Source organism: Euprymna scolopes, chromosome 20 (genome assembly GCF_053919585.1).
Source record: "Euprymna scolopes isolate OS-2025 chromosome 20, ASM5391958v1, whole genome shotgun sequence".
In the NCBI taxonomy this organism is placed as follows: Eukaryota; Metazoa; Mollusca; class Cephalopoda; order Sepiida; family Sepiolidae; genus Euprymna; species Euprymna scolopes.
The window spans coordinates 78,398,065-78,410,380 of record NC_136501.1 but is presented as its reverse complement, the minus strand read 5'-3'; the positions used below and the strand labels follow the sequence as shown (position 1 = coordinate 78,410,380).

General features: G+C 28.2%; 1 protein-coding gene across 2 annotated transcripts in view; it reads left to right on the top strand.

Moving 5' to 3' along the window:
- Positions 1-12,316, top strand: part of LOC145241474 (fanconi-associated nuclease 1-like) — a 281,174-nt gene that overhangs the window by 187,651 nt on the left and 81,207 nt on the right. For both annotated transcript variants that reach the window (XM_080104461.1, XM_080104462.1), the window contains 2 exons: positions 8,947-9,108; positions 9,806-9,950. In XM_080104461.1, coding sequence (XP_079960587.1) covers positions 8,947-9,108; positions 9,806-9,950 — 307 coding nt within the window. The remainder of the gene's footprint in view (positions 1-8,946; positions 9,109-9,805; positions 9,951-12,316) is intronic.

The window sequence follows — 12,316 nt, the reverse complement described above, 5'->3', positions numbered from 1 at the left end:
TTTACCTATGTGTCTAAAAAAAAAAGTGTGGAGGCATAGGTAAAACAAAAGTGTAGACGCATAGGTAAAAAAAAAGTGTAGTTATATAGATAAATAAAAGTGTAGTTATATAGATAAATAAAAGTGTAGTTATATAGATAAATAAAAGTGTAGTTATATAGATAAATAAAAGTGTAGTTATATAGATAAATAAAAGTGTAGTTATATAGATAAATAAAAGTGTAGTTATATAGATAAATAAAAGTGTAGTTATATAGATAAATAAAAGTGTAGTTATATAGATAAATAAAAGTGTAGTTATATAGATAAATAAAAGTGTAGTTATATAGATAAATAAAAGTGTAGTTATATAGATAAATAAAAGTGTAGTTATATAGATAAATAAAAGTGTAGTTATATAGATAAATAAAAGTGTAGTTATATAGATAAATAAAAGTGTAGTTATATAGATAAATAAAAGTGTAGTTATATAGATAAATAAAAGTGTAGTTATATAGATAAATAAAAGTGTAGTTATATAGATAAATAAAAGTGTAGTTATATAGATAAATAAAAGTGTAGTTATATAGATAAATAAAAGTGTAGTTATATAGATAAATAAAAGTGTAGTTATATAGATAAATAAAAGTGTAGTTATATAGATAAATAAAAGTGTAGTTATATAGATAAATAAAAGTGTAGTTATATAGATAAATAAAAGTGTAGTTATATAGATAAATAAAAGTGTAGTTATATAGATAAATAAAAGTGTAGTTATAAAGACAAATAAAAGTGTAGTTATATAGACTAATAAAAGTGTAGTTATATAGATTAATAAAAGTGTAGATACATGGATAAATAAAAGTGTAGATACATGGATAAATAAAAGTGTAGATACATGGATAAATAAAAGTGTAGTTATATAGATAAATAAAAGTGTAGTTATATAGATAAATAAAAGTGTAGTTATATAGATAAATAAAAGTGTAGTTATATAGATAAATAAAAGTGTAGTTATATAGATAAATAAAAGTGTAGTTATATAGATAAATAAAAGTGTAGTTATATAGATAAATAAAAGTGTAGTTATATAGATAAATAAAAGTGTAGTTATATAGATAAATAAAAGTGTAGTTATATAGATAAATAAAAGTGTAGTTATATAGATAAATAAAAGTGTAGTTATATAGATAAATAAAAGTGTAGTTATATAGATAAATAAAAGTGTAGTTATATAGATAAATAAAAGTGTAGTTATATAGATAAATAAAAGTGTAGTTATAAAGACAAATAAAAGTGTAGTTATATAGATTAATAAAAGTGTAGTTATATAGATTAATAAAAGTGTAGATACATGGATAAATAAAAGTGTAGATACATGGATAAATAAAAGTGTAGATACATGGATAAATAAAAGTGTAGATACATGGATAAATAAAAGTGTAGATACATGGATAAATAAAAGTGTAGATACATGGATAAATAAAAGTGTAGATAAATAGATAAATAAAAGTGTAGATACATAGATAAATAAAAGTGTAGATACATAGATAAATAAAAGTGTAGATAAATAGATAAATAAAAGTGTAGATACATAGATAAATAAAAGTGTAGATACATGGATAAATAAAAGTGTACATACATGGATAAATAATAGTGTAGATACATGGATAGATAAAAGTGTAGATAAATAGATAAATAAAAGTGTAGATACATAGATAAATAAAAGTGTAGATACATAGATAAATAAAAGTGTAGATACATAGATAAATAAAAGTGTAGATAAATAAAAGTGTAGATACATAGATAAATAAAAGTGTAGATACATGGATAAATAAAAGTGTACATACATAGATAAATAAAAGTGTACATACATAGATAAATAAAAGTGTAGATACATAGATAAATAAAAGTGTAGATACATAGATAAATAAAAGTGTAGATACATAGATAAATAAAAGTGTAGATAAATAGATAAATAAAAGTGTAGATACATAGATAAATAAAAGTGTAGATACATGGATAAATAAAAGTGTACATACATGGATAAATAATAGTGTAGATACATGGATAGATAAAAGTGTAGATAAATAGATAAATAAAAGTGTAGATAAATAGATAAATAATAGTGTAGATACATGGATAAATAAAAGTGTAGATAAATAGATAAATAATAGTGTAGATAAATAGATAAATAAAAGTGTAGATACATGGATAAATAATAGTGTAGATAAATAGATAAATAAAAGTGTAGATAAATAGATAAATCAAAGTGTGGATACATAGATAAATAAAAGTGTAGATACATGGATAAATAAAAGTGTAGATAAATAAAAGTGTAGATACATAGATAAATAAAAGTGTAGATACATGGATAAATAAAAGTGTAGATAAATAAAAGTGTAGATACATAGATAAATAAAAGTGTAGATAAATAAAAGTGTAGATACATAGATAAATAAAAGTGTAGATAAATAAAAGTGTAGATACATGGATAAATAAAAGTGTAGATACATAGATAAATAAAAGTGTAGATACATAGATAAATAAAAGTGTAGATACATGGATTAATAAAAGTGTAGATACATAAATAAATAAAAGTGTAGATACATAGATAAATAAAAGTGTAGATAAATAAAAGTGTAGATACATAGATAAATAAGATTGTAGATAAATAGATAAATAAAAGTGTAGATACATAGATAAATAAAAGTGTAGATACATAGATAAATAAGATTGTAGATAAATAGATAAATAAAAGTGTAGATAAATAGATAAATAAAAGTGTAGATACATAGATAAATAAAAGTGTAGATACATAGATAAATAAAAGTGTAGATACATAGATAAATAAAAGTGTAGATGCATGGATAAATAAAAGTGTAGATAAATAGATAAATCAAAGTGTAGATAAATAAAAGTGTAGATACATAGATAAATAAAAGTGTAGATAAATAAAAGTGTAGATACATAGATAAATAAAAGTGTAGATAAATAAAAGTGTAGATACATAGATAAATAAAAGTGTACATACATAGATAAATAAAAGTGTAGATACATAGATAAATAAAAGTGTAGATACATGGATAAATAAAAGTGTAGATACATAAATAAATAAAAGTGTAGATACATAGATAAATAAAAGTGTAGATAAATAAAAGTGTAGATACATAGATAAATAAGATTGTAGATAAATAGATAAATAAAAGTGTAGATACATAGATAAATAAAAGTGTAGATACATAGATAAATAAGATTGTAGATAAATAGATAAATAAAAGTGTACATACATGGATAAATAAAAGTGTAGATACATAGATAAATAAAAGTGTAGATACATAAATAAATAAAAGTGTAGATACATAGATAAATAAAAGTGTAGATACATGGATTAATAAAAGTGTAGATAAATAAAAGTGTAGATACATGGATAAATAAAAGTGTAGATACATAGATAAATAAAAGTGTAGATAAATAAAAGTGTAGATACATAGATAAATAAAAGTGTAGATAAATAAAAGTGTAGATACATAAATAAATAAAAGTGTAGATACATAGATAAATAAAAGTGTAGATACATGGATAAATAAAAGTGTAGATACATAAATAAATAAAAGTGTAGATACATAGATAAATAAAAGTGTAGATAAATAAAAGTGTAGATACATAGATAAATAAGATTGTAGATAAATAGATAAATAAAAGTGTAGATACATAGATAAATAAAAGTGTACATACATAGATAAATAAGATTGTAGATAAATAGATAAATAAAAGTGTACATACATGGATAAATAAAAGTGTAGATACATAGATAAATAAAAGTGTAGATACATAAATAAATAAAAGTGTAGATACATAGATAAATAAAAGTGTAGATACATGGATAAATAAAAGTGTAGATAAATAAAAGTGTAGATACATGGATAAATAAAAGTGTAGATACATAGATAAATAAAAGTGTAGATAAATAAAAGTGTAGATACATAGATAAATAAAAGTGTAGATAAATAAAAGTGTAGATACATAAATAAATAAAAGTGTAGATACATAGATAAATAAAAGTGTAGATACATGGATAAATAAAAGTGTAGATAAATAAAAGTGTAGATACATGGATAAATAAAAGTGTAGATACATGGATAAATAAAAGTGTAGATACATGGATAAATAAAAGTGTAGATACATGGATAAATAAAAGTGTAGATACATAGATAAATAAAAGTGTAGATACATAGATAAATAAAAGTGTAGATAAATAAAAGTGTAGATACATAGATAAATAAAAGTGTAGATAAATAAAAGTGTAGATACATAGATAAATAAAAGTGTAGATACATAGATAAATAAAAGTGTAGATACATAGATAAATAAAAGTGTAGATATATAGATAAATAAAAGTGTAGATATATAGATAAATAATAGTGTAGATACATGGATAAATAAAAGTGTAGATACATAAATAAATAAAAGTGTAGATACATGGATAAATAAAAGTGTAGACACACAGATAAATAAAAGTGTAGATATATAGATAAATAAAAGTGTAGATACATGGATAAATAAAAGTGTAGATACATAAATAAATAAAAGTGTAGATACATGGATAAATAAAAGTGTAGATACATAGATAAATAAAAGTGTAGATAAATAAAAGTGTAGATACATAGATAAATAAAAGTGTAGATAAATAAAAGTGTAGATACATAGATAAATAAAAGTGTAGATACATAGATAAATAAAAGTGTAGATATATAGATAAATAATAGTGTAGATACATGGATAAATAAAAGTGTAGATACATGGATAAATAAAAGTGTAGACACACAGATAAATAAAAGTGTAGACACACAGATAAATAAAAGTGTAGATATATAGATAAATAAAAGTGTAGATACATAAATAAATAAAAGTGTAGATACATGGATAAATAAAAGTGTAGATACATGGATAAATAAAAGTGTAGATACATGGATAAATAAAAGTGTAGATACATGGATAAATAAAAGTGTAGATACATAGATAAATAAAAGTGTAGATACATAAATAAATTAAAGTGTAGATACATAGATTAATAAAAGTGTAGACATACAGATAAATAAAAGTGTAGATACATAGTTAAATAAAAGTGTAGATACACAGATAAATAAATGTGTAGATATATAGATAAATAAATGTGTAGATATATAGATAAATAAATGTGTAGATTCATCTATATATCTATAAAAGTGAACGTGTCTGTCTGCCTGTCTGTCTGTCTGTATACATTTCCCTACGCAATAACTATGTCAATTTTTAGTCTATAGACTCGAAATTTGAAATACCGGGTACTGAGATTTGGGAAAATCGATGTGACGAGTGTCAGCCAGAAATTTGGCTGTTAAGGGGTCAAATTTCAACGATTTGACCTTTTAGAACTCTACCAAACTCCTCCGACAATTTTGGGTCTAGACACTTGAAATTTTAGATATAGGTTCCTTGAACCTGGATCTAACTTAATATAGTGATTTGAGCCCGAAACTATAAATTTTAAGGGATCATAATAGGGTCAAATTAAAAAAAAATTTACTCTTTTTTTTTTTTTGCTCAGCATACACCTCCAAACACTCGGGCAACGCCGGGCTGAAATGCTAGTAGATAAATAAAAGTGTAGTTATATAGATAAATAAAAGTGTAGTTATATAGATAAATAAAAGTGTAGTTATATAGATAAATAAAATTTCCTCCTGTATCAGAAAACACGCTATGTGATATACGTATATCTGTACGTGATGTTGCGAAGCTAATCAAAAACCTTGATTCGAGTAAAACAACTGGCCCTGATGGTATTCCAATTATAGTACTCAAAAAACTTCAACCTGAACTAGCGCCCATACTTACAAAACTGTTTAAACGTTGTCTTAAGGAGAATAGTTTCCCATCTCCCTGGAAAATCTCATCAGTATGCCCTGTATTTAAGAATTCAGGTGATCGCTCATCCCCCTCTCAGTACAGGCCAATAAGTCTCCTGTGCGTCATGAGTAAGTTGCTAGAATCTGTGTTAAATACAGAAGTAATCAAACATCTCAACAAAAATAACCTTCTTAGTGACACTCAATATGGTTTCCGTTCTGCTAGATCTACAGCAGATGTCCTTACAGTTATATCGCATAGGATTAGCAAATCTCTCGACGGTGGCAATCTTTCTAGGGCAATTGCTCTTGACATATCTAAAGCCTTTGATAGGGTATGGCATAAAGGTTTACTTCATAAGATCGCTAGCTATGGTATAGCTGGAAAAGTCTTCTCAATTATTAAATCATTTCTTTCTGATAGGTTCATAAGAGTAGTAGTTGAGGGGCAAAAATCAGAAGCTCACAGTATTAATGCCGGTGTCCCTCAGGGATCCATCCTGGGCCCAACTCTTTTCCTGATCTACATTAATGATCTTCCAAATCATATCCTTACATCATTTGTAGACATTTATGCTGACGACACTACCATTTATGGTACCACATCTAAGACAGTAAACGACCAAGTTCTCTCCAATTCTCTCTCCTCTGATCTTGAGCACGTAGTACAATGGGGAAAGGAGTGGCTGGTTACTTTTAATGCATCTAAAACCAAGCTTCTCTCTTTACATCATCAACATTCTAATCCACATTTGTCATCAATTGAAATGAATGGCTCTCGTCTTCAGGAGGCCTCAAGTTTTGACAAGCTTCTGGGCTTGACCATTACTCCTGATCTTAAATGGAACACGTATATCAAATCTGTTGCCAAGGCCGCTGGAAAAATGGTGGGATCTTTCTATCGATCCGGTAGATATCTCACTGCTGATGCTATTCTCTATCTATATAAGAGCCAGGTACGTCCAAGGATGGAATACTGTTGCCACATCTGGGCAGGAGCTGCTAGAAAGGACTTGTCCTGCCTTGATAGAGTTCAAAATAGACTTCGTAGCCTCGTAGGAGATGTCCTTTTCTCCTCCTTGCAACCTCTATCTCACAGAAGAGATGTTGGGAGTTTGTCTCTGATGTATCGTTATTTTCATGGAAAGTGTTCAACTGAGCTTCAATCTATGGTCCCCCCCTCGCCAAACTTTCACAAGAAACACTCGTCTAGCTGTAAACACTATCAATAATTTCCCCCACTCTTTATCTGTGCCTAAACCTAAACGTAGATTCCATGAACAAAGCTTCTTTCTTAGAACTGCACGCCTGTGGAATTGTCTTCCGTTTTCCTGCTTTCCGGCTGACTACAATATGGTTGTGTTCAAGTCTAAAGTAAATAAGTTCTTGATGAGCCGTTCCATATAAGTTATTAAATTTACCAAATTTTCATTACTAATGATTACTATATTGACCAATTTCTACTGTACACTTTTTAACCCTTATCCTTGAGTGGCCTCTGGGCCTTGATAATGTGGTGATGCCTTTGTAAAAAAAAAAAAAAAAAGTGTAGTTATATAGATTAATAAAAGTGTAGTTATATAGATAAATAAGAGTGTAGTTATATAGATTAATAAGAGTGTAGTTATATAGATTAATAAAAGTGTAGTTATATAGATTAATAAAAGTGTAGTTATATAGATTAATAAAAGTGTAGTTATATAGATTAATAAAAGTGTAGTTATATAGATTAATAAAAGTGTAGTTATATAGATTAATAAGAGTGTAGTTATATAGATAAATAAGAGTGTACTTATATAGATAAATAAGAGTGTAGTTATATAGATAAATAAGAGTGTAGTTATATAGATAAATAAGAGTGTAGACACATAGATAAATAAAAGTGTAGCCATGGATAAAAAAAAAGTGTTGCCACAGATAAAAAAAAAAGTTTAGCCACAGATAAAAAAAAAAAGTTTAGCCACAGGTAAAAAAAAAGTTTAGCCACAGGTAAAAAAAAATGTTTAGACACAGGTAAAAAAAAATGTTTAGACACAGATAAAAAAAAATGTTTAGACACAGGTAAAAAAAAATGTTTAGACACAGATAAAAAAAATGTTTAGAAACAGGTAAAAAAAAATGTTTAGCCACAGGTAAAAAAAAATGTTTAGACACAGGTAAAAAAAAATGTTTAGCCACAGGTAAAAAAAAATGTTTAGCCACAGGTAAAAAAAAATGTTTAGACACAGATAAAAAAAAATGTTTAGCCACAGGTAAAAAAAAATGTTTAGCCACAGGTAAAAAAAAAATGTTTAGACACAGATAAAAAAAAATGTTTAGAAACAGGTAAAAAAAAATGTTTAGCCACAGGTAAAAAAAAAATGTTTAGACACAGATAAAAAAAAATGTTTAGAAACAGGTAAAAAAAAATGTTTAGACACAGGTAAAAAAAAATGTTTAGACACATATTAAAAAAAAAAAGTTTAGACACATAGTAAAAAAAAAAGTTTAGATACAAAGAAAGTCAACAGGGAATTTATTACTTTGTATTACACAGAATCTTGGGCAGACCAGCTCCTCAAGCTAAGGTACAAAAGTAATAGAATTGACCTGTAGGAATATGTATGCATCTCTTAGGTGCAAGCCAAACTATATCCCATTCCCATAAAGAAGATTCAAGTCTGCTCTGTAGTTGCCTAAATTATCTTGAGTGGAACTTTGCCTAATATAACAATTGGTGAATATGTTGAGATTTTATGGAGATTCTGTATATTAATTAAATGTTATGTTTAAATGTTTTCTATATGACAAAGTTTTGGCATTGTTAATTTCTTAAAAAACTGAAATTAAGATTTTAAAACTTTTTTAACAAGTGTTCAATCATGTAGAAATTAAAATATATTTCGTTTTTGGTCGGAAACCAAAAACGAAATACAATTTTTTGGCAAACTCTTGCAACATTCTATTTTAAATTCTTTTTAGAAAATTAGAAATGTCTTAACTGTTAAAAAATTGATAAATTTGAAATTTACTTGACCAACTTTCACATGAATGAAAAAATTTTTTTTTTTTTTTTTAATTTTTGTTCGTTTTACAGGCGCTGGATGTGATTGAAACTGCTTTTCAAGATGTTTGGGTTTCTCCATATTATAGACTTTCTTTGTTCTTAAGAGCAGAGAAAATTGCTAAGGCTCCCAAATCAAAATGGGAGAAAAGATTTGCTAAAATGGAACAAATCACAATTCAGAAACTTCCAGAGGTAATTTCTTTTGAATTATTCATTTCAACTATTTCTCTGCACAGAACATATGCTAATTTTGAAGTTAATATTTGAAAAGTTTATCTGCCAGCCGTGAAAGAAAAAGGTTTAACACTTCATACTGATGTTATTACTTGTATTCAATAGTCCATGTAAAAATTACAAAGGAAGAAATATATAACATTAAAATAGAAGCAAAAGAATACATTTCAATAGAAAAGTAGGAACAAGGAGGAAATAGACAATGGGGAAGTTATAATTACCATTTACCACTTTTGCTAGCAGTAATTGAAATGAGGAGAGAGAGAGAGAGAGAGCACTATTTGTCCCTTGTTTTGTCTCTGTTTGATCCATAAGCACAGCATAAGCTGATAAAAAGGCTTGATTATCAAATTATCAAAACTAATCCAATAATGTTAAATATACAATAAAAATGTGTATAATAATAATAATAATAATAATAATATATAACTCATTAAAAAGCCTATTAAGTGACCATTGCAAAAAAAAAACTTAGTAATTAAAATAAATGTTGGAACAGCAATTTTCTAATGTTCATACCAGATTTTTTCATTGTATTTTCTGTACTATTTCTAGTTTTCCAGCTCCACTATATTATCTAAATTAATTTATGTATCTTGGCAACAGAAGTTAAAAATATAAGTATCTTTTATTTAACTAAATGTTATTTTTTCAGACAATTATCAAGGGCAAAACACTTCCACATTCTCTGCCAGGCATAAAATATCAGTTTTTGACTGAAGAGTCAGAAGGGGAAATAACTCTGTGCAATGTTGAACAATTGGTGTTAAAACATTATCAAAACAATGGATACCCGAAAGGTAAGGATAATTTGCAGTTTTATCCATTCTTGACAGATAAAATATTTATTGAAACAATTGCTTTAATACAGTAAATGATTAAATCAGTGGATATTTTCACATCCATACTAATGTTAATATGGCTTGCAACATACTAATGAAATGTACTCAGCCAAAAAATAACTTTTATAAAATGTTTAATCATTACTTGTGACACATCACATATACATAACTGTTTTTAACATGTTTTAATAAATAACCATCCTGTATTGTTCTATTTTAATATTAAGAAAAATTATTTTACTCTGTGTAGGAAATAGGCATATAAAAAAGTAATTGAACAAAAAAATAAACAACTGAAATTTATTTTGCCGAGCTGGCAGTGTTCTGGATGCGATAAAGTCATTTTAGTTTTTAAATATTAGTTTTTTGCACATTTGTAAATTTGTACAGGAAAAGAAATAAAATTTGAGTTTTAAGGTAGATAACGTATAATATTTTTCAAATTAAAATATTGATTATCCAACTTTACTTATGTAAGGTGATTTTATTTGTAGTTGATTATTTAAAAATATTTTATATTATTAGTGGTCCAGATCAGAGTAATTAAATTTTAAAATAAATTGTAGCAAATATTGCCAATAACATGGTACAACGATAGCAAATGGAAATTGGCTAGTCAGAAGCAAAGTTTGATTTGTCAGCTTAAATGCTATTTATCTTCAACTTTTAAAAATGAAGATTAACTAAAAAGATTCTATGCTAACCTTGAATGATCCACAACGAACACAAACTTCACAATATTAAAAGTAAAATTTTCATCTATGTGTATGGAAAAGAAATTCATTTTTATCTTTTTTTACACAGTGATCACCACTTATCAAGGCCTGGAAGCCACTCAGGGATAAGGGTTATTGCAAGTACATTACGTTAGTGTGGAGATTTGATGAAGTGTTTACTTAAGGGGGCGGTTCATTAGGAATTTGTTAACGTTGTAAGTTGTAGTCCGGTGGGAAGCAGGCAGACGGAACAGAGTTCCACAGGCGTATGAAAGAAGCTCTAAGAAAGAAGCTTTGTTCATGGAATCCGCGCTTTGATTTAGGCACAGATATAGAGTGGGGGAAATTTTTCACAGTGGATTCAGCTAGATGGGTGTTTTTCGTGAAAGATTGACGTGGGGGACCAGAGATTGGAGTTCAGATGAGCACCTGCCATGGAAATAACGATAAAACAAGGATAGGCTCGCAACGTCTCTTCTGTGGGAGAGAGGTTGCAGGGTAGAGAAAAGGGCATCCCCCACTAAGCCACAAAGTCTATTTTGTACTCTGTCAAGGCAGGATAGGCTGTTTTTAGCAGTTCCTGCCCAGATATGGCAACAGTATTCCATCCTTGGACGTACTTGGCTTTTATATAGATAGAGAATTGCATCAGTAGTGAGATATCTTCTGGAGTGGTAGAAGGATCCCACCATCTTTCCAGCGACCTTGGCAACAGACTTGATGTACGTGTTCCATTTCAGATCAGGAGTAAAGGTCAAACCCAGAAGCTTGTCAAAACACGGGGCCTCACCCAGACGAGAGCCATCCATCACAATTGATGCCAGATGGGGATCAGAGCGTTGATGATGTAAGGATAGGAGTTTGGTTTTGGATGCATTAAAGGTAACCAGCCACATCTTCCCCCACTGAACCACGCACTCGAGATCAGAGGAGAGAGAATCAGAGAGAACTTTGTCATTTACAGCCTTTGATGTGTTGCCGTAGATGGTCGTGTCATCAGCATAAATGTCAACGAATGATTTAAGTATGTGTTTATGGAGGTCATTGATGTAGATCAGGAAAAGAGTTGGGCCCAGGATTGACCCCTGAGGGACTCCAGCATTTATATTGCAGGCCTCCAATTTTTGTCCATCTACCACTACTCTTATGAGCCTAACGGAGAGAAATGATTTAATGATTGAGAAAACATTTCCAGTAATACCGTAGCTGGAAATCTTGTGGAGTAGACCCTTATGCCATACCTTGTCGAAGGCCTTTGATATGTCGAGAGCAATTGCCCTAGAAAGGAAGCCTTTGTCAAGAGATTCACTAATCCTGTGGGATATAATCGTCAGCACATCTGCGGTAGATCTTGCAGAGCGGAAACCATAATGTGTGTCACTAAGAACGTTATTCCTGCTGAGGTGGTTGACTATTTCTCTATTTAATATGGATTCCAGCAACTTACTCATAACACACAGGAGACTTATTGGTCTGTACTGAGAGGGAGATGACTTATCACCTGAATTCTTAAATACAGGGCAAACTGATGAGATCTTCCAGGGAGTCGGAAAGCACTTCTCCTTAAGGCAGCGCTTAAATAGTTTCGTAAGTATGGGAGCAAGTTCT